Genomic DNA, 21,584 nt, shown 5'->3' with positions numbered 1-21,584 from the left:
TATAAAGATTTATTTGTATTGGATTTAATACAGCTATTTTGTACTGAATCCAATCCAAAATATTTGAATTTCCCACCGCGCCTCCCGCACGAACTGTCGCATGCACCAACGTCACCGGGAACATCATTGCATTCGCCGGGAGAAGTTCGAGAAAAGAGGACGTGGCCTGAGGACCTGCACGTCCAGGCAGGACGCCAGGGGACGCCGATTGGACAAGGTAAGTGGGGTTTTTTTTATTGTTTTTAGCGACCCCGAGTGTGGCTTGGGGTTATCGCTTTTTGCATGTTTTTTTTACACCGAGCCAGACTCGGGAATACCGCCAGGGAACGGTAGAAGGGTATTTACATAGGTATTCCCAAATAACTCCATATGATGGCTAAATTTGGTTTATAAACTTATTTTCATAAAATATCTATTTGTTTATATTTTGCAAAAAACAATACAAACTATGTTTTGACATCCCAATTACCATATAGGAAAGGATCTTATTTTAAAAAGGAAATATAATATGTTTGCACATATTTTTAATGTTTGCACATTGTGCATAGTTAGAAGAATAAATAGAAAGCAGAAAGAACACTTTGTAGTCGATTACAGGCTCAGCTCAATACAATGACATCATGCAAATAGGAAGCCTTGCAAAGAAAAAATTGCAAATTGCAGTTTCTATGGTAACAAAGTAATCCAGAATAAGAGTGAAGCTGAATTTAAAAATGTGTCTGATTTGAGCAAAGTGCGGACGGCGGGGGAGCTTCACATCAAATACACTCATTAAATATATCAATGCTTTTCTAATCTTCATGTTTTCTTCTTCTTCCTGCCACTGGCAAAGAACATAATCAGAACATCCATTTTCAGGACTGTGGATGCTGACAATGTATGTAGCTAGGGACTGATGGGTAGAACAGGAAAACATCATTTAGTTATACATGACAGTATCACAAATGGGCACAATATTAAACAAGCCTCACACAGAATATGACAACTAGAACTATTTACTCTAGTTTAGAATTTGTTATCTGTGGAAAGGTGATGCACGTCAAGGTATCTCGTTAGCTCATTGGTATTCCAAGTCTTTTCACAGGACAACTTCATCCATATTAGAGCAGCACTGATGAATATCCAATTTAACGCTGCATGGCCAGAGGTTTGCAGACGGTAATAAATGTAATTGAAAACTAGTACTGACACATACCCCTTCCGGAGGAAAGCGTTTGCATTGTTAGGCTGGAGCTCGAGGGACCTCTTCGCATCCAAAACAGCATCTGCATTAAACCAAAGCATTGAAAATTCAAACACAGTCCTGATTTGTACTGGGAAGCCTCAGTCACTGAAAACTATATCTGCAACAGAACGTGTATTCATGCAGGTGGCGAGGCAAATGTAGCACTTGTGAAATTCACTATAACAGTTAACATAAATTTGCCACAAACTAGTTACTTCAAACTTCAAAGAGCTTAAATAGGTTATATTTGGTGATCCAGTGGGTGAGAAAAGTTTATCCAAAGGCAACTGAAATATATTTTTTTTTTTGTTTATTGTGGTCGGCTACAATGGCAAAAAAAAAAAAAAAAAATGCACTGGAAGTGTGATGGTGCATGATCAAGGTAGACCTATAAAGGAAAATGCAATCTTTATATTAACTCAGTTGCACATATCTCTGTTTCTATTCTAGCCTTTGCTAAACCACCATTTTATGTCAAGTATACAGTTTGAATTGCTATTTGCAATAAAAAAAAGAAGGTACCAGAGCATTATGTTAACGTCACAGCTAGCATACCGGATCCTTCAAACATTGATGGTCCATTACTACAAATTCACTTTAAAATGGTGCTCTAATCAAACATAACATTTGTAAATAAACTTTGTTCTGGTCTGAGCCACACTGCATAGGCAGGAACATGACTATTGACCGTCATTTTCCTGCTGACTGGGCAATGAAATGATGGCGAGATCCTCTCTTGGTAACTACAGAAAACAAGCTAGACTAGCAGCATTTATCAATATAACAGAGACTGAAGGACCAACATTGCATAAACATCCCCCCTCCATCTCATCTTTGTAGGACACAAAGTTGTTTAAAGGCAATAAAAGAAAGATTTTAGGCAGTTTTCCTAGCAACATTATAAAGTAAGCAACAAGAATATTCTTATATTATCCTGAAGTTCCACTTCACAAGTACCAAACTTTCTAGGTTGGACTACACAATGGCATTTTTCATTTGAGAATATTTAATGCAAGAATGAAGAGCTGCAATTTAGAGAGATCACAGCAGGGAAACATTGTACATTGTCAGCAAGGTTAGCAGTGAATGTATCAAACACAGCCACACAGTTACAGCTGCAGAGAAGGACACTGCTCAGAGTAACAGAACAAAGGAAATATTCATCTCAGCTTCTGAACACAAAGATCTCTGTATATTTCAATAATTTCTCATTATTGACATTGATTACCATTACTGGAAGAATTCAGAGTGTGATAGGGGACATAATTATTTTATAGAAAGAATATGACAGGAGGAGATCATGGGAGTAATAGCTTTGCTGTTTAGGGATTTGTATCAAGATGAAGCGTGCATTGCCAGGATAGGTTGGGTCTTGTAAGATAGGTTCTGCGCAAGAATTGTAAGACCCAGGAGTTAAATATATCCAACATGACATGATAGAGCAACCTAGTCTGTGGAAGTCTACTTGCTATGTCATTAGGCGTTTCAGGGCAGTATTACTTTAGTTACTACTTTGGGACCCTTGTAACCATTTTAGCAATGCATTACCTTACCATTATGCATTACCTGATCTCTATACAACAGTCCTGGCCTCCAATCAAATGCCACTATTCTCTGTCTAGTCTAACTTTACAAGGACTCGTCACTAAACCTTAGTGCCAGTTTGAGTTCATTATTCTAAAGCACTATTTTGCATGTTCTTTATTCCCACTTTCAGTAAAACTTACAATTAAAATCACTCTAAATACAGATGTAAAAAAGAAAAAAAAAATGAGACAAAGACAACATTTTTAAGAACTCTTTCTGGAACTGTAGTGCCTATAGTAGAAGTAGTCTCCCCACTTTACTTCTGTTCAAATACTGCTATTCATACAGTGTTTACATGAGGAAACCCTTTGAAATAAATTTTACCGTATTTTTCGGACCATAAGACGCACTTTTTTTCCTCCTAAAGTGGGGGGAAAATCAGGGTGCGTCTTATGGTCCGAATGCAGAGGTACAGGGGCATATTTTTTTACTTACCTGTGTCCCCGCCGGTCCCCGGCTGCGCCGATCTCTGCCTGTTCAGTGATCCAGCGTGCGGCACTTGTGCCCGCCCACGAAGGCGGCGCCGATTGATTTGATGAATGCCGATCGGCGCCGCCTTCATGGGCGGGCACAAGTGCAGCACGCTGGATCTCAGGGGAAATTAAATCAATTTTTTTTTTTCCCTTGTGGGAAAACCTGGTGCGTCTTATAGTCCGGAGCGTCTAATGGTCCGAAAAATACGGTAGATCTTCAGGGTACTCCTGCTATAATTAATATATCCCCAACTCACAGTAAATTAGTGTGGTGGTCAGTAGGAAGAATGCTTCCTACTTTGTTGGCCAGTGAGAAGAGTGTCAGCCTTGCAGATAGCCAAATTGATCATTGGCGTCAGTTAAACAGATCTAAGAAGCACAAATGGCTTTTTGCTTAAGGAATGGCAATCTCTGGAGGAACTCTGTTTGGGTATAACTGATCTAATATTTGAAATTATGTGAACAGGCCAAATGACCCATTGTTGTTTGTTTTTGTAATTTGGGCACCTCTATCCTAATGCTGTAATGTCGGTCATAAATATAGTAATTTTCAGGAAATTAAAACAACTTTTACCAAAAGCAAACTGCAAAAACAACTAAAATTTTTAAAGTGCAACGTACCCTACTTAGTAGTCACCAAAGGTAAAAACTGCTGGATGACAAAAATTGGCCAACATTTTCCAGAAAACTCATGTTTGTGTGCCTAGAATAACAGCAACATTGATCTTTACACAACTAAGTTGCTAAAAAAATGCAAAGTCATGTTACTGACTTTTGACAACAGATCAGTAACATGACTACCTAAGAAGTCCCAGAGAAGCTGAGCATTCAGGAGTAAGGAAGTGGCGATGTAAGGAAAAAGCTGTGTGGGCAAACAGTGCACCAATTTAAGAATATTTGTCAATGTAAAACTGTTAGGAATTCAGGAATGTAATACCATTAATAAATTTAGAGAGTCTGGAAAAATCTCTGTAGGCAGGGAACAAGGAGAAAACCAGACACGATTCAGTAGTGTATTCAGTAATTCTGAAAATTGTTACCTGTGAATAAAGTTTGTCACTACATCCACAAATGAAAGTTGAAGTAGTATTGAGGTCCAGAAATACTGCAGCCCCAGGGAAGCTAAATCCTTTCGACTACAGAAAGGTCCATCTGGATTGCTATCATATAGATCAAACATAAGCTTACCTAATGGTAAGGTGGTGATATAGTACAAAAGTAGTTGCACATTTGGTAGGGGCGATGATAATGTTTAATGATATATGCAAATTTTAGAGCAACAGATGTTATCTTTCCAGATGATATCATTCCAGGGAAGGTCTTTTTTATTTCAGCAAGATAATACCAAACCAAAACTTCTGCATGTACAGCAGCACAACTCTGTAGTAATAGTCCAGGTATTAAACTGACCTGCCTGCAGTAAAACACCTGTTACCCAATGACAACAACTGGCATATTATAGAAAAAAAAATATGACAAAAAAAGACCAAAATTGCTGAGTTGTCATGATCGTATGAAGGCCTATTTGAGGCAGGAACAGCAGTTGTGACAGCCATGTGCTGTCTTTCTTAGGCATGCCAACCAGCTAACTCCCCTTAAAGAAACATCAGGAACTCCATTGCAAATTTCTGTAAGAAGGACTTGGAGGATTTCCCTACCTACAACTATATATATCAGCCTGTCATTTACCCGCCCTTCTCCCTATACTATTATTATTAATAGTAATAATAAACAGTATTTATATAGTGCCAACATAATAATCACAGACTCAAGATACCTCTGAAGACAAAGGGCGAAACAAGCAGAGATCTATAAATAAAAAACTTCCCCCTTACCCAAAATAACTGGAAAAGGGAACTAAATTTTTTCATCCTATAGACAGTAGTACTTAGCCAAAGTAAACCCTCCCTTCCCTATGATGAAATAATGGGCAGGGGGCTCTACTTTATTTACTGTGTCATATTTTACTTGTGAATATATCAATGACCAAAAAAACAGTTCTTTCTTCTCTTTATTTAATGTAAAAGATCATAAAAAAGGACCAGGAAAACATTTATAGTGGAACTCAACCCAAAAATTTTAAAAAAATTCCAACCAGGCAGGTCCTTTTTTACAGAAGGGACAGGTGGTGTCCCATCTGCAATAAAATCCATTACCATCTTCTTCCTTCTTCTCTTCCTACTTTATTGGCCGGGCTGGGATGAAGTTACTCTCACACAGTCCCCCTTTCTGCTCTAAAGTCTGGCCCGATCTCAAGTTTTGAAACCTTCGGCTGCAAAGACTTTAGCACATAACCTCTTTAGCTCCAAACATTTGTGGAGTGTTGTTAAAAGACATAATGCAACACAGTAGTTGCAGTGAAAACTGTTTTGAAACATGTCACTGCCATCAAATTCAAAATGATTTATTTTTCATGAAACAACAACATGCCTCATTTTCAACATCCAATGTGCTTTCTTTGTACCATTTTCAATTGAATACAGGGGTTTAAATGATTTGCAAACAATTCTGTTTTATACATATTAGATACTTTACCAAAAACATGAATACATTGTTTAATGTTCCACTCCTAAAAGAACAACCAAAACTACTCTTCATCTATAGTTGTATTTTGTTGTTTTAAAACTTCCAGACAAATTCAAATTTTTCAGGGATGACAGATGAGATCTACATTTCTTTACACAAAAACTGAAAGGTGGGGGGAATCTTTGGTCCACAGAACATACATTTCAGTTAAAAAAAAAAAAAAAAAAAACCTTGTAAGTTTTGCACCAACCAGCAGATGTCTCTCCTGCATTTCTCAAGGTCCACCAGACAAAATGTACAATGTAGACCTTGTTTCCGTGTGTTTGTAAACTAATAGCTGATTGGCGTTGCCCGGGTATTTATTCATTGCAATCTTATATTAGACAGGAAAAGGAATCAAATAAAGCTAGTGTTAAATCAAAGAAATTTTTTATAGGTATTAAAAGTATAAGTACAATATACAATGAAATTAAAATATAATTAAATTCACCAAAATTAATGACATATTTTCCAATGCTGTTTTAAATGTTTTATTAAGAACATATTGCTCATGAAACATCCTTTGCAACTTTCAGACAGTCTGAAATTTTGTACCTGATTTGTAGGTGCACCTCTGGTCAGTTTCTATAAAATATAGTTGTAGAAATTTTGGTGGTGGATCTGGTAGCGGAAGTAACAATCCCGTTAAATCTGCCCTTGCACCATAAATGTGGATGGATATCCAGGCTGTTGAACAACTTGTGTGGCGCCGAATGATGTCATTTGGAAACATGAGTTGTATTTTCTGATGTTAAGGAAATGCTTTGACTCAGAGTTATTTGCTGATGTTTAATTCCAAAGTTCTCTTGGTGGTGTTTCCAGTTGGCAGAGTTGGACTTTCCCTTTTTTGCAGCAAATACCAGGATGCTCAGGTTTAAACTTCTTGGCTTGGCAGTAACTACAAACCATTTCCATTTTTTCTATGATAAAACTTGCATGCTGCAAGTAGTTTTTATGTGGATCATAGTGGAGTCCTTCCAATGCTAAGCAAAAATGTTGTGCATTCCGTGATCGCCTGGCTCTTTCTCTATTTTCGTCTCACGCTGTTGTACTGTCTCTGAAGCTCTAGATGTAGTAGCTCTTCCTCTCATTTCCTGTAGTCGGGTGTCACGCTGTTGTACTGTTTCTAAAGCTCTAGATGTAGTAGCGCTTTCTCTCAAAATTTCCTGTAGTCGGGTGTCACGAGTCGGGTGTCACGCTGTTGTACTGTTTCTAAAGCTCTAGATGTAGTAGCGCTTTCTCTCAAAATTTCCTGTAGTCGGGTGTCACGCTGTTGTACCGTTTCTGAAGCTCTAGATATAGTAGCTCTATCTCTCATTTCCTGTACTCCGGTGTCACGCTGTTGTACTGTTTCTGAAGCTCTAGATGTAGTAGCTTCATCGCATCATGTAGTCGGGCATGGAGCCGTTCTACTGTTTCTGAAGATCTAGATGTAGTAGCTCTATCTCTCTTATCCTGTAGTCGATTTTCACGCCGTTGTACTGTCTCTGAAGCTTTAGATGTAGTAGCTCTCTTGCGCAGTGTGGCAAGTCTTCAATTACTGTCTTCAGAGTCATATGTCTAGCTAGCAAATTTAGTTGAAATGTCTCCATGCGTTTCCTAGTGATCACCAAATATAGCTCTGACATATAGCACAGCGCTGCACAAAGATCAGCGGTGCACTCAGATGAGTTCGAGTTATATGTCTAGCAAGTTTGGTTGAAACGTGTCGATGCGTTTCCGAGTGGTGTAAAATAGCAAGTTTGGTTGAATTGTCTCCATGCAATTCCTAGTGATCACATACATCTAAATATAGCTCTGAAATAGCACAGCGCTGTACAAAGATGACTGGTGCACTCACATGAGTCTCAGTCATACAAATGACAGACACAATTATATATATATATATATATATATATATATATATATATATATGTAGATTAAAAGGAAGTAATTCAACCAGAAATCATAGGCAATTGTTAAACAGACAAAGAAGGTTTAATCTGACAATGCTTGATGCTTTACAAGGGCTGTTTTTGCCTTTCCATGGATCAACTGTGGGTATAGGGTCCAGTATATGAATTGGTTGAACTGGATGGGCTTTTTCAACATAACTACCCAATATGTGTGGGAACATGGTGATTTAAACAATATAACTTAATAAAACGGTTACTATGAAAAACAATTCAGTGGGGAAAGGTTATAAGTTTTAGAAGCTGTTTCCCCATATTTTATGTATGTTTTTTAGTTGTAGTCTGTTTAGTATAACCGCTAACCAATATACAGTATCACTATGTATGTGAATCTTTAGGTAAATATATTTTTGTTTCAATTGCCACTACAAAGACCCTTTAGTCTATCTTGTTTTATATCTATGTATGTACGTAAAACTCTAATTTTCTGAACTAGAGCCTATTATCAACAGACAGAAAGTCAGCAGAAATCTAAATCATTTTACATTTGTTACACATCCAGGACAGTAAATATCTTAAATGGTACATGTGCTCTGGTTACTCCCTTTAAAAATGTGATTTTCATATTTTCCAAAGATATTTCCTATTCCTTTATATTGTGATTCTAGTGACTGGAATTTTCTTTTTCTGTTTTACAGATCATTACTTTTGGTACCTTTGTTGTTTGTGTGCCACATGTTCTTTTGAACCTGAAACAGAGTTCATACTCTGTTGTGATGTGATGTGATGTGATTTAATGTAGAAACTTATGATGTACACACTATAATAAATACAGGTAGTGAAAAAAAATGTTTTAGAGTGAGATGATAGTTAACATGATAAAATACACGCCAAGTAAGGTAGAAATATATGAAAGAATAAAACTCATGGGGGGGTGCGAACTGGGATGATTAACTATAAGATTCAGTAATGATTTGGACAGTTTTTTTTTACAGAACTTCAGGTTTTGCTAACCCCTTCAACTGGTTTTCCTTTCCTATATTCCTTATTTCCCAAAACAGTAGAGAAATGTACATCATTATTAATGGCCTGATAGCTTTTCTCTAAAAGATTAAGCAGTAGCAAACAAAATGCAGAAAGTAAACCACGAGCCTAACTATAAGCGTAAAACAATATACGCAAAGCAATTACCACTGTAATTTTGAAGAAGTATATGGGCATACGCTCGTTGACAGTAGAATTCTGCATCATCAGATCTCTCTTGTATTGCCTTTGTCAGCTCCTGCAATTCAAAGAGAAAAATTATATTCACTGATCCTTAGTACCTTGATACTATAAATATTGCTAAACACTAAACATCAAAGTAAGAAGGAAACTAAATATATTCAAAGTATTTTGAAACCAGCTTTAATAAAACAGCAATCAGTAATATTCTCCAATGAGGTACCAGGGATGAAATATACAAATTACTAATAAATGGAGGAGAATACCCACCTTTGTAGAAAACAACTTCTGTATTTTATCCTGTACTTGCTCATTACAATAATTATCTAGTCATTTCTCCTTGGTGTTTTATTTCATCTAAAGTATCTGCTGGACTGTATACAATTATTGACCATGACCTCTAGATGCAGCTTAGCACTTTCCAAGTGGGCCCTTGAGACTTTAAATAGCTATAGGACTCCAGCTTGATTTGTTTAAAAAAAAAAAAAAAAAAATACCTGAAACCCCACGCCTCCATCAGAGCACCATCAAGTAGTTAATACACTTATTACACTACAGCTCCACAGATATCTTCATCAAACAGCTTGTCAGATGACATACGGTCTAGATTAAAGACTCCCCATCCACCATGGAACCCATCTACTGATCTGTAATAAGTCTCTCAACTTGGGTGAGGAGCCCAAGATGGGCATGAAGAGAGCACATAAGAAATCAGACTGGAAAGGGTCCTCTGGATAATAAATAACAACTACAAGTAGTAAGAAACTATCAAATTATCATACCTTAAAATGTCTGTAAATCCTAACAATAAACCTTTTAATTGCTCCCAATTGGTAAACAAAAATATTTGTTAGAACCATTGCAAGTGTTATATTATACAAAATGTAGACAAAGGATATTGGTACCCGCCATAAAGAAAAAACAAGATTCCACAACAGTCTCTGAAATAATTAGAAACCAATAAAGCTTCTGTGCTTACTGGCTTTTGCCCTTTAATGCTAAACCAATTACTTGTCACTGATCTTCAGCCTAACCAAACAGCAAGTTGTGGAAAGGAGGGATGGACAAAGTCAGTGACCATGAAACGTCCACATTACAGCACCCTGGTTTTCAGAAATATACTAGAATACCCTACAGTAATTCATTAAAATCATAGGCTTTATTGAATCATTCCTATAACTGTCTTATCTTTTCTTACCAACATACCTTCCCTCCAAAAAAACCTACAAAACAAAACATCTTGTTTGCTGCATTGCTGGTAAATATATCAAGCACAGGGAGGAATATTATAATATGCATAGTTCTCCCTGGAGGGTTTTAGCCGGCTGCTGTGCCTACCCCACCCAGATCTCCTCGGCAGCTCTCATCCTCTGCACAGATCTCAGTGAGGCTGCTCTGTGCCATCCGTTCAGAGGATTGCTGCTAGGATGAAAGGTGAGCACACACAGTTGAGCCTTCATGTGAAGGGGAACCAGGCAGACCCGACCCCATCTCATAGCACAAGCTGGTTTTCTATTAAAAAAAAAAATCTGCCTGTGAAATGTATGCACTGCTAGAGCTGTGTGTGAAGTCTGCATGTCATTCTGCATCCTCACAGCTCTCTGTGTACAAACCTCCATATCTCCTAATATGTATGTCACAATGATCTGTAATTTTCAGGGTGTACAGGGGACCCTCATAGATACTAGTTACTACAAATTTAGCCCCCAGCTTTAAAGAATTTCAAGATATGGGGGTCACAAATGTAAAAAGTTATGAATATTGAACTTTGGGGTTGCTGTTTCAGAGGAAAGTGCAACTAGGAGTCCTAAACTGAAAATGCAATTTGGGGACCCCCGGAGCCACTAACAAAGCAAGGAGCATTGGGGTGGGCCCCTAAATATATACCTACCTGTCACAAATCTATACCTATGAAATTAAAGTCTGCTTCTCTTCTTTGAATCCCAATTTCTCTGAGGGTGGGGGTACAAAACTGAAAATATAGGTGCAAGTGGCGGGAACATTCTCCCCTTACAATCTCATTACTAAAGCATAAAACACTCTGCCCATTAAAATGGGCTTCCCTGCCCTGTTACACATTCCTGTCCACTTTCATTCTGAACTTCAATTGGGGAATGGGGAGGTGTAAGAAACCAAAAATATAGGTACAAGTGGGGAATATCTTTGACTACCATCCCCTCAAACTTCATCACTATGGTATCATTAGAAAATGAACTCTGCCCACTAAATTTTATTGAGGTTGAGGTGCTGGAAGGTTACAGTCATGTGTAACAAGGAAGTGCATTTGGATTGTTTTTTTTTTTTTTATGTTGTAATGATGCCATGGTGATGAAAGGTGATCGCCACACGTGTCTCCCACTTCCACCTATATTTTTGTTTCCCTGTCCCTCTTAATTCTAGAGAAATTGGGGTTTGAGGTAAGATGCAGACAGATATGTGTAACAGAACTGGGAGCACATTTTGCTAGGTAGAGATTTATGTTCTCATAATGCCATACTAATTACATGTTAGAAAGGTTTAGCCACAAGTGTCCTCCACTTGCACCTACAGTTTCCTATTCCTCCACGTGTACCTTAAAAGAAATTAGCTTACCTCTAATGATTGCTGAGGATTTGCATTGATGTAAGCATCAGAAAATCTAAAATAAAAAAAAAAAAGATATATAAATATTTATATACAGGCAGGTTTGATAGTCACATGTTCAACATCAATTCAAAATATACCTGGAACTACCCAAGGGGAAAATCGGGGCCGAGTGATTTCTGATCTTTTAGGCTGCCTCAACTTTCATGCACTTCTGGGTTCTGGGTGGTAGCAGTAGATCTGACTCTGTTCATCAGACCCCTGATTCTTCATAAAGTGTACCTGTCATCTGCCTCCACTATCACATAGGAAACTTGTACATAAAAACAATTATTTAGCTGGTTCTGCCAGCTATTTTAAGCGATGTCCATTTTGTTTTGTTTTTTTAGACTTTGCAAAATTTGCAAAATGCAAAATTCACCTGATGGAAACCAAAGCGCATCAATACACATCCCTAGGCAAACCTACACATCATAGACATAAAAAAAATAACAGAACACCCATCATCTTGGTCTATGGAATTTTTTTTAATTTGGGAATTTTAGTTTTTATGCTGAAACTGGGCACACATTTTCTAGCTCTATTTGCTTTTTATTAACTTGACTCCAGTTCTTTCTCATTCTTTACTATCGGGCTAATAATTATTTCCACCAAACTAAAAATAAGCAGTGGTTGTCTACTTATGAATAGGGAGCTCTAACTGTGGCCCTTTACTAAATGGCTGCATGTAATGTTCAGACATGCAACTAGCGAGGATAGTCAGCGACAACAGACGTTCCAAGAGATGGTCAGAGGCTGCGGACACCATACAGGTTTACTGAAAATTTACATATCAATGATGCAACTCCCACAGCAGTGCCAACAGATGTGCAAGTAACAATGCTCTCCCCAGAACCCTGGTGCCAGTCAAAACCAAGTCATCAAAGCCATAATTGAGGTAAAGCAAAAAAACTTACTGTGTAGAAGGAGATATCACAGTTCCTGCCATTGTGTCTGGGGATTGGGTTGATAAATCCAATGCAAGTACTGCAGTCACAAGCTGTAAACAAACATAAGCAATGTTAACGACAAGTTCAGTTCCATGAACATGGAATATACTGTGGTCAGTCTTTCTTTATTATTAAGGAACATTTAAAAAAAAAAATAATAATAATAAAAACACCAGATGAACCTCACTAGAATAGAAACCCCTACAGGGAAGACCTAAAGAGGAACTTTAGTTTAGTTAGGTTATTTCAGAAAGGACAGGTGATGCCTCTTCTGTAATAACTATTCTTCCTACCTGATCCCTGTCCAGCTGTCAAATTCAGCTGACTGTCTATAGCCAGGGATACCCAGCAATACCAGCTTCCCTTGCGGGTGTCAGAACTGCATGAACTTTGGCATGTCGGCACAGATTTAACATTATTTCAACTTGACCAATGAAGATGGCCAAAGTATGGAATGCAATAGAGAAGAAGATGGTGCTGTCCACTACAGAGGGGGAACTGGTAAGTTTTGAATGGGTGTAGTTTTGCTTTAAACTTACATCCTATTTGAATGACAAAGTGTGACAAGAACAGGAAATAATAAGATAGATCTTTAAAGAAAAGACACTTTTTTCTCCACCCACGATGTACATTTTCCCCACTAACCTCTGTAAAATGTACACAGAGCTGCACATGCACAGTGTACAATCCCAGCAGGAATGACTTAACACTTGTGCACATGCTCGGGGTTACTTCACTCCAGCCTGGCCAAGAATCCTGAGCCTGGAAGGGGGTGAAGGTGATGGCACTGATGAAGTAGTAAGGAGAGGTGAGTTTTATGGTGGCAACAGCAGGTAAACGTATTATATTTAAAAGGACCACCATCTATCCCTTCTGCAATAAGGAACCTGCATGTTCACTATTTATTTACATTTAGGATTTGTTCTGCTTTAAAGAGGAACTAAACTAAAGATAAAACATTGCCACCAGGCAAGTCCTTTATTTCAGAAGGGACAGAATGTGTTCCTTCTAAAATAAAATACAACCTACGTGGCTGATCATAATGTTTTTATTACATATCCTTGCTCTGCCACCTTCTTGGTCTTCTTCCTGGTGTCAGATCTTCGGCCATCCCAATTGTCCTGAATGTTACCAGTCCTGCTCATGTACACAGGAGCTCCGTCATTCCCGGGGGATGAAGGGACACCTGGCATATGCCGGCATCCTATGTGCAGCTCATTGTATTATAGAAGAAGATCGGGAAACAGGCAGGTGAGTATATTTATTATATTCCTCCCATGTAAAATAAAATTCTGCCTGCTCGCAGTTTTTAATTGCAGAACTATAGTTCCACTTTGACAAATGCTGCAATGCAATGCTTCTATAGTAGAGAATTGTAGGATAGTGGGGGATGATAGGTGCACATGGAGGGAGTGAATACCCACATAGAGGTAACAAGAATATTTATCTAATAAGGGGGATAGAAGGTTACAATATTGGTCAGATATTAGCCAGCACAGTGTCTCAGTGGTTGGCACTCTGGCCTTTGCAGTGCTAGATCCCGGTTCGAATCTCGGCCAGGACACTATCTGCATGGAGTTTGCAGGTTCTCCCCGTGTCTGCGTGGGTTTCCCCTGGGTACTTCAGTTTCCTCCCACATTCCAAAAAAAACATACAGTTAGGTTAATTGGCTTCCCCAAAAAACTGACCTTAGACTGTAATAGAGACATATGACTATCGTAGGGACATTAAATTGTGAGCTCCTTTAAGGGACAGCAAGTCACATGACTATGGACTTTGTACAGCGCTGTGTAATATGATGGCGCTATATAAATACTGAGGAATAATAATATTTCTTACATCTCCCTATCTCTGGTGACAACCCCGCCTCCTATTATCTTTTCCTGGTGTCACAGAACAGACACAAAATCCCCCAGCAGAAGACAAAATTCTGCCAGCGATCCCCTGGTGAGGGGTGTTTGGAATATATTATAATAATAATAACAATAATAATAAATAATAATAACGTCCCCCAGGAGGGCACAGCACATACACCTGACACAAGTTCTGCCTACTATGAGCTTTACTAAAACTAAAACACTTTACACTGTCACTAATCTTCTATACACACAGGAGGGGGCACCCAGGGGGGGCCCCAGGGCAGCACAAGGGGCCCCTAACACCTTCCAGCTCTGCTGACACCATGGGAACAATACTCAGCGTCCACAACAACAGCCATGTGCAAGGTGCCATGGCAGCGTGTACAGCACAGCTAATAACTGAGGAATCCATGTAAGAGCGGAGCACTCACCCTGCACCACCGACACCCAGCACTGCCCGAGCTGCTCACACCGACAGGAAAGTTCTGGATTCGCCGGGTACTTACTACAGCTGTCATCGAGCAGAGGCGCACACAGAGCGGCTGTAGGTTGCTCAGCAGCGCACTCTGCTGGTCGGAGGAGTCAGGCGAGGCTGTGTTTAGTGTATATGCATGTAAGCAGAGCTGCTGTCATCTTTGCAGCTCACAAGGAGGTGAATACAGGTCAGAGACATCCTAAAATCATTTCCAATGCAATCCAAATGTATCTACAAGCACACTGCAGCTGCCATCTATACAGAAATTGCAGTGATAAAGGAAAGTCTCCTTTTTTTATCAGGTTCCTCTTCCCCATCATAAATAGCAGCTTTAAAAAAAACAGCATGCAATTAGGTAGATTTTTTCCCCCTGGCCTAAACCTAATTTACATCACAATTCTTCTGCTTACATCTATCCCCAATATTGTGCTGAAGGTCTTTTTACACGATTTGGAATTCCCAGGAATCCTGAGATCTTGCTAGAAGTAATGTTGCCATATTTGTGAGAACTTTTTGCACTACTTTAACTTAAGGGCCATGCCCCATTATTGTGTAGCAGTGCAGGGTAATGCACACAGTAACCCTCGCTGGTACTCCCTTCTTAGACCCCTACGTGCATGCACAGTGCTGTTTGGGGTAATACGCCCACTATAATGCAACGCCATGTGCCAATGTACTGGGTCCCATAATAACTGCTGTTTATGATGAGGGAAGGGCCCTGGTATGTGAAGCAGAACTTGCTTTTTTCATTTTTAGGCCTAATTCACACAGGCTTTATGCCATACAAGTGCAGAATGCAGCTTTGTTGTGCACTTTATTGCACCATTCTGCTGCAGGTTGCAGTGGTTAAACATTGATCCTAAAGGAAATGCTAACTTTAAACACAAAGTATAAAAACACACCTTTTTCTCAAATAATCCAGGGAGTCCTTCCTTTCTTCCGTTGGCGTTGGATGGTCCTTCCTTCCTCACTAAATGATGAACCTGTTACTATCTGTGAAGGCCATTGTGTGCAGTGGTACCCTGAGCCTAGGCTGCAAAATATAGATGGTTCCATAGCAGCCTGGGCTCAGAGGAGGTGAGTGAGAAGATACTGGCTATCATTCTGCTGTGAAGATTTTTGACATCTAGTGCTAGAGCTGAGTTCCTTTGGGGGCAGCTGTTAATCAACAATTCATTTTAATACATATTTTTGTGGAGTTTTGCTTTACCAACTTGGTATGTGTACAGATAAAAAACACTTGAAAAAAAAAACATTTCTGTGTATTGATATCTGTCACTGTTATACGGGAACATAAAAAAAATTATCAAATTTCCTGGCCATCCAGTAAGTGTTGGGCTCCTGGTGCTCATTGGAGTGCCATTTAAAATTAACACAACTGCTTCCTTCCACCAATCACCCACTGCTGTCCATTGTGGTAATGCACATTACCCCAATGTATATTTGTAAAGCTGTCACTAAACTTCTTCTTGTGTCAGGGCATTTATTACCAGTGCAGTTGCAATGCAGGGGATTTTTTAATGATACTACAAAATGTATACACAGCACACTACAAAGAAACTGCATATTTTTTGTGTGCAACCACCACAGTGCTTTAGGGTGCATCATCCTGAAAAATGGTGAAGGTCCATCTTCCATGTTGGGAGCTGTATTTGAAGCCCTCTACATTTACAAAGTTGACCACCACTTTTGTAGATTTATAAATTCAGCTGAGCTTGTGTGAAATGGCAAATAATTGACATGTGTATCCAATATAGCATGGCATGTAGCTGTTATGGGGCCTGTGAATGGGAGGGCCCCCCAGATCAGGCTATTTAGATAACAACAATCTGTGTTCATGTGCAGAGCAAATGGAAGAATGAAAGTTTTGTGCATGTGCAAATAATACAGACCGAGTTCTATATTATTAGGGATTGAAGAATTTGAAGTTAACAGGCACACCATGTGAAGCCTCCAATCAAAAAGAACCAACATCAGGCACACAGGAAAAAGCTCCAGGATCATTGCTGGTCTCAGCTTTGTTTAGCTGATGGCAAGGCTGTTGGGTGCTTTATCGTTACAGACTGGCCCTCATTCCCATGGGAAAGTAGAATTATCACCTTGTCGTGCAGTCCAGCCAGCACTCTTGGTTAAAATCTGATAAGATGGCTGGTTCTGTATAAACAAATATCTGCACTAAGTACACCTTGCACCTTTTAAAATATCAACTGCTCTGAAAATTGGTGACCTGCTATAGACTACATTACAACTAATAAAATATATTTCAACTAATGTAATATCTGGAAAATGAAACTTACCATTTCCTGGCCCTGCTCCCCCCTCTTCCCTGACAGTTCTTGCCCACAGCATTGGTTCCAGTAGTGTACTGACTATGCTGACATTACCGCTACCTCTGTCTGATGTTCAGATCAGTGACACCTATTATTATAGTGTTACAGTTCTGCCAACTGCCAAAGAAAAAGTCACCGAGGAGGCCAGTGGTCTGTAGTTACATACATTTCAGTGCTTCAAAAAGACACAACACTAAGATTACTTTGTTCTGCACTCATTTTGTTCTACTTTCATGTCTATGGGTGCCATTGTCTGATGGCCTTTTTTTCAGGGGATGTTTTGATGGAGAAATCATCCCAAAATCACAGGCAATGCAATTAGATCATGCTTTTATCACGAGGCAATTTTTATTAGGAAGTAAAAAGGAAAAAACACAACCAGAAATGTCCATGTATTTATATTAAAAATTAAATTAGTTTGTCTGTATTCTCAACGTTCACCACTAGATGGCGGAAACATGTTGCCTTGTACATACACAAAAAACTCCAGTTGCATTTAAAGCAGAAGTACAGTCAAAGTTTTCCCTATAATCCAATAGTTTTGCTACACCGTTATACCTTGTAAAGAATCATGTGTAAAAATAATTTAACCAAATGGGTATTTTAATATTTTATTGTGGATCCCAATGAAAAAAACATGCTTCTGTTCTCAAACAAAGCAGAAAGATGGGGAAAGCTGCACTTACATCAGCATTAAGAGATAGAGAAGAACACTTTTTAGCTCAAAGTATGTAGACAAATGACCCACTTTGGAGACCCTAAAAATGATTGTTTAAATAATACAGTTTTATAGAGATGTACATATCCACCAAAACAGAAGGACAACTAAGGAGAAGGGAGGGACAGTCCCTTATCATGGACAGGTGGTAGGTATGCTGCACTGGTGGAAAGTAATACAGCATATGTACAGTTCCCTCTGAACAGAATTTGCTCTGACCATGCATAATGGCCTCTCCCAGGACTAACCATGCTGTGAGATGGAGAGAATTGTGTTAATGACACAGATAGCAATACATTGAGATAAAGGATGGTGGGATAACTATATGGGAAATAAGACGCTGGGGACTAAACATTGCCATTTTGTGGCTGACAAGATGGTTCAGGTGGCCAGCAATCTTGTCTGCAGTGCTGGGTCCTAAGTTTTAATTTCGGCCAGGCCACTATCTGCATGGAGTTTGCACATTGTTGTCCCATGTTTGTGTAGGTTTCCTCTGGGCACTACGGTTTGCCCCCCCACATCTCAAAGACATCCATTTAGGCTAATTGGCTTCCCTGAAGATTGTCCTTGGGACAATGTTAGGAAAATAAGCAACACAAACTGTAGTACAGTATGGGCTGCCAGACTATGATGTAAGTGCATAATAGTAAAAGAATAAAACTAAATTTAAAGAAAAAAAAAAAACAGTTGGCTACTCCCCTTCCTATTAACCTCCCTGGCGGTCTGATTATATAAGTATTTTTAAATGTCAAAGCAATACATTTAAAAATACTTTATTTTAAATTTCCCGCCTGGTCCCGCCCCCCAACCACATGCTCGCACATCCCATGCCCAGCCAGAATCTGTGTCCCCAACGTTCACCCCCAGCGACGCAGATGCCAGGTGGTCATCGCCAGGGGAAACAGATGCCAGGTATCACTGGAGGACGCCCGGGCACGTGGTGACCAGGTAAGCTTTAAAACTCCCTTGCAATTCTACCCCGAGTGTGGCTCAGGGTTACCGCTTTTGGTACTGAAAATAAACCCTGAGCCACACTCGGGAATACCGCCAGGGAGGTTAAAGAACATCAGAACTTAATGCTTGACAATGTTTCATACAATCATGTTTATATAGTAAAGCACTACTGCCAAAGCGTACAGCAATCAATAAGAGTTTATATTTCATGAATGTGACCAGAAAACTATTACTATTGGTTATTGTAATTTAATCTTTGTGCTGATTTATAGAACAAGCATGATGTCTGTGGTCATCCTCCCCACTACATTGCCCTCATTTAGAGACCATTTACCACACTAGGCTTTTTTTTTCCTTATTTCAACACGAAAGAAGTAACATTTCAAACAGTATTATATTGTCTTAGAATACCTATGGTCCAGTAAAAGCCTGCCATAACTTCCAACAAGATACTTGTCAGGCTTAGTAACACTGACTGCAAAATATACCTTAAACTTGTTCTCCAATCCTGCCAGCTACACAAGCAGAAATCTTTGTTGTGGGCGGTCTTTTCCAGTAAATGGTTGGTATACCAAGCAAAGAGAACCGAAACTAAAAATATTTGTGACTGATCATCAAGCTGAATGTACTCCAAACACAGCTCCTTATAGTTTTTATTGTTGTAATGATTTTTCTTTAAATTAATTTGTTCTGTTTTATAGGTTTGGTTCTAAGTATTGATATATTGTTCAGGGAACAGTTTATTGAACAGATCCATGTTGTATCCAGGGACTGCTGAATGGTAAAACTTTGCAAAACCCATGTACAGAATGGTAATACTTTATGAAATTTCTGTGGGCCCAAGTTAAAAATCCCTGTGAAATCATTTTCTTCCACAGCCAAAAATTCAGTGTATCCAAAGACATTTTTTAGGGTTACCTCTATTATGAGCCGTCATTGATTTTTTTTTGTACTTGTTAGGACAGTGGACGGATTAAAAGAAGAGCTGACAACATGTATGCACTATGAAATGCAGTGGTAAAGTTACAGACATGTGAAAAAGTAAGTACACCCCTGGAAATTGTAAGCCTATTACACATAAGCAAACAAGTCAACAAACAGTAATTCTTTTACATTCTAGCCAGGTCTAAGAATCATAAAAAATATGTACCTTGTCCCTGAATATCCTACATTTTTTTACAACCATTAAATGTGACTTTTAAGGTCCATTTGCTCAAAAGAACAACATTTATTGGTACATTATTGACAATAAAACACATATATTGTAATTGCTACATGTGACCCTAACAAATAAAACACAGTCCATAATAAACAAAAGGCCTCTGACATTGTGACCTGTTGTGTATCAAGATCCATAGAACACATGTTCATCTACACGTTTCGCACTCTGTACTTTTTCAGGAGAAACATTGGAGTCTTCGACTCCCAGCAAATGTAGCCGGTGGCTTTAAGCAAGGGTACCTTAAAAGTCCCATTTATTGGTTGTAAAAAAAAAAACAAAAAAAAAAAAACAAGGACCCTTTCTTTTTTCTAAAAATTACAAAATATGTTATGGTGTACATAACAGCAGCAGGTTAAGTGTTTTGCACATCAACATTCTTTTACTGCTCTTTCCTGCTTGCATTTTGTGTGGTACACCATAGTACACTCTTGGCCTAAAAGGTTGTAGGTTCCTTAAATGAACTACCATTTTTAAGTGTCATGAAACATAAATGCAATTTAAATCAGTCCCTATTCTACAATTTCTCCCTTTTGAACTATTCCTTGGTTGGATCATTTCGCTTTTGTAAAGCACAGTTATGTTACAGAATTCATAGTTGACTCAATTATTGGAATCTGTCCCAGTATAAGCAGCAACACAAGCCCATATCAAATATTTGTCATCACCACTTCTGGGGAGGCCAGGATTGGTCTTTACTACTAAATAGTAACAATGCCAGAACTAATGTTCTTTGAACATTTTTACTTTGGTTCCACAAACCAAAAGGAAAAAAAACCCTAAAATTATGCTGCAAATAAGCTTCCACTGCCTTACAAGAACTATGACTCTCTTTAAGGTTTCTCATTTGTCAGGGTCTTGGATGCTTGGACAATGTTGAAGATGTTTCGCAGCCTATCAAAGCTGCTTCTTTAGTTTTTAACTATAAAAGCAGCTTGGATAGGCCACAAAATGTTCAGCCTTGTTTCTATTAGAAATCCTATTAAGTTATCTTTTTTAAGCAGGACCTCACATTTATGACTTCAGTGGTAGACATGTCCAGTGACAACACCTTAGCAGCACTCACAGTGCATTGCGATGGTTTAACCTCTTCATAGTCAGAGTGTTAAGTCACTAGTGTACTTTTTATCGGTACATAAACCTGCTCTTACAGGGCATACTTTTCCCTTACAGGTCAAATCAACAAATTTTCTTGATAGCTTGGCCTCCAAAGCTGACCATATCCATACTCACACCACCTAATTTGTCCACTTGAGCCCAGTGAAATACCCAGCACTTTTGGGCACATGGAAGCATGTTACTCTTACCCCTTACTCCCATAGTGCAGATATCAGCACCTCCAATCACTAGGCTCAAGTGCTTTCATGTTGCCCAGGAGCTTACAGAGAGCATTTTCTCAGGGGAAAACCAGCAATCCCAGAGAAGCAGGGTGAAGGGAAAGTAATAATGAATAGCAGATAAGCAAGTACCTGAAAAATCAAAGAACAGGTT

At 38.8% G+C, this 21,584-nt stretch overlaps 1 protein-coding gene across 1 annotated transcript in view; it reads right to left on the bottom strand.

Moving 5' to 3' along the window:
• SUGT1 (SGT1 homolog, MIS12 kinetochore complex assembly cochaperone) overlaps window positions 1-14,944 on the bottom strand; it is a 59,109-nt gene extending 44,165 nt beyond the window's left edge. Inside the window, exons 1-5 of the mRNA XM_072410451.1 lie at window positions 14,829-14,944; window positions 12,506-12,588; window positions 11,559-11,604; window positions 8,934-9,024; window positions 1,196-1,265 (exon numbers count right to left, since the gene is read on the bottom strand). Coding sequence (XP_072266552.1) covers window positions 1,196-1,265; window positions 8,934-9,024; window positions 11,559-11,604; window positions 12,506-12,588; window positions 14,829-14,915 — 377 coding nt within the window. The 5' untranslated portion in view covers window positions 14,916-14,944. The remainder of the gene's footprint in view (window positions 1-1,195; window positions 1,266-8,933; window positions 9,025-11,558; window positions 11,605-12,505; window positions 12,589-14,828) is intronic.
• Window positions 14,945-21,584: the final 6,640 nt, after the last annotated feature.

The sequence above is a fragment of the Pyxicephalus adspersus genome, chromosome 1 (genome assembly GCF_032062135.1).
Source record: "Pyxicephalus adspersus chromosome 1, UCB_Pads_2.0, whole genome shotgun sequence".
In the NCBI taxonomy this organism is placed as follows: domain Eukaryota; kingdom Metazoa; phylum Chordata; class Amphibia; order Anura; family Pyxicephalidae; genus Pyxicephalus; species Pyxicephalus adspersus.
The sequence above is the reverse complement of the archived record's forward strand: the minus strand, read 5'-3'. Positions and strand labels throughout refer to the sequence as shown.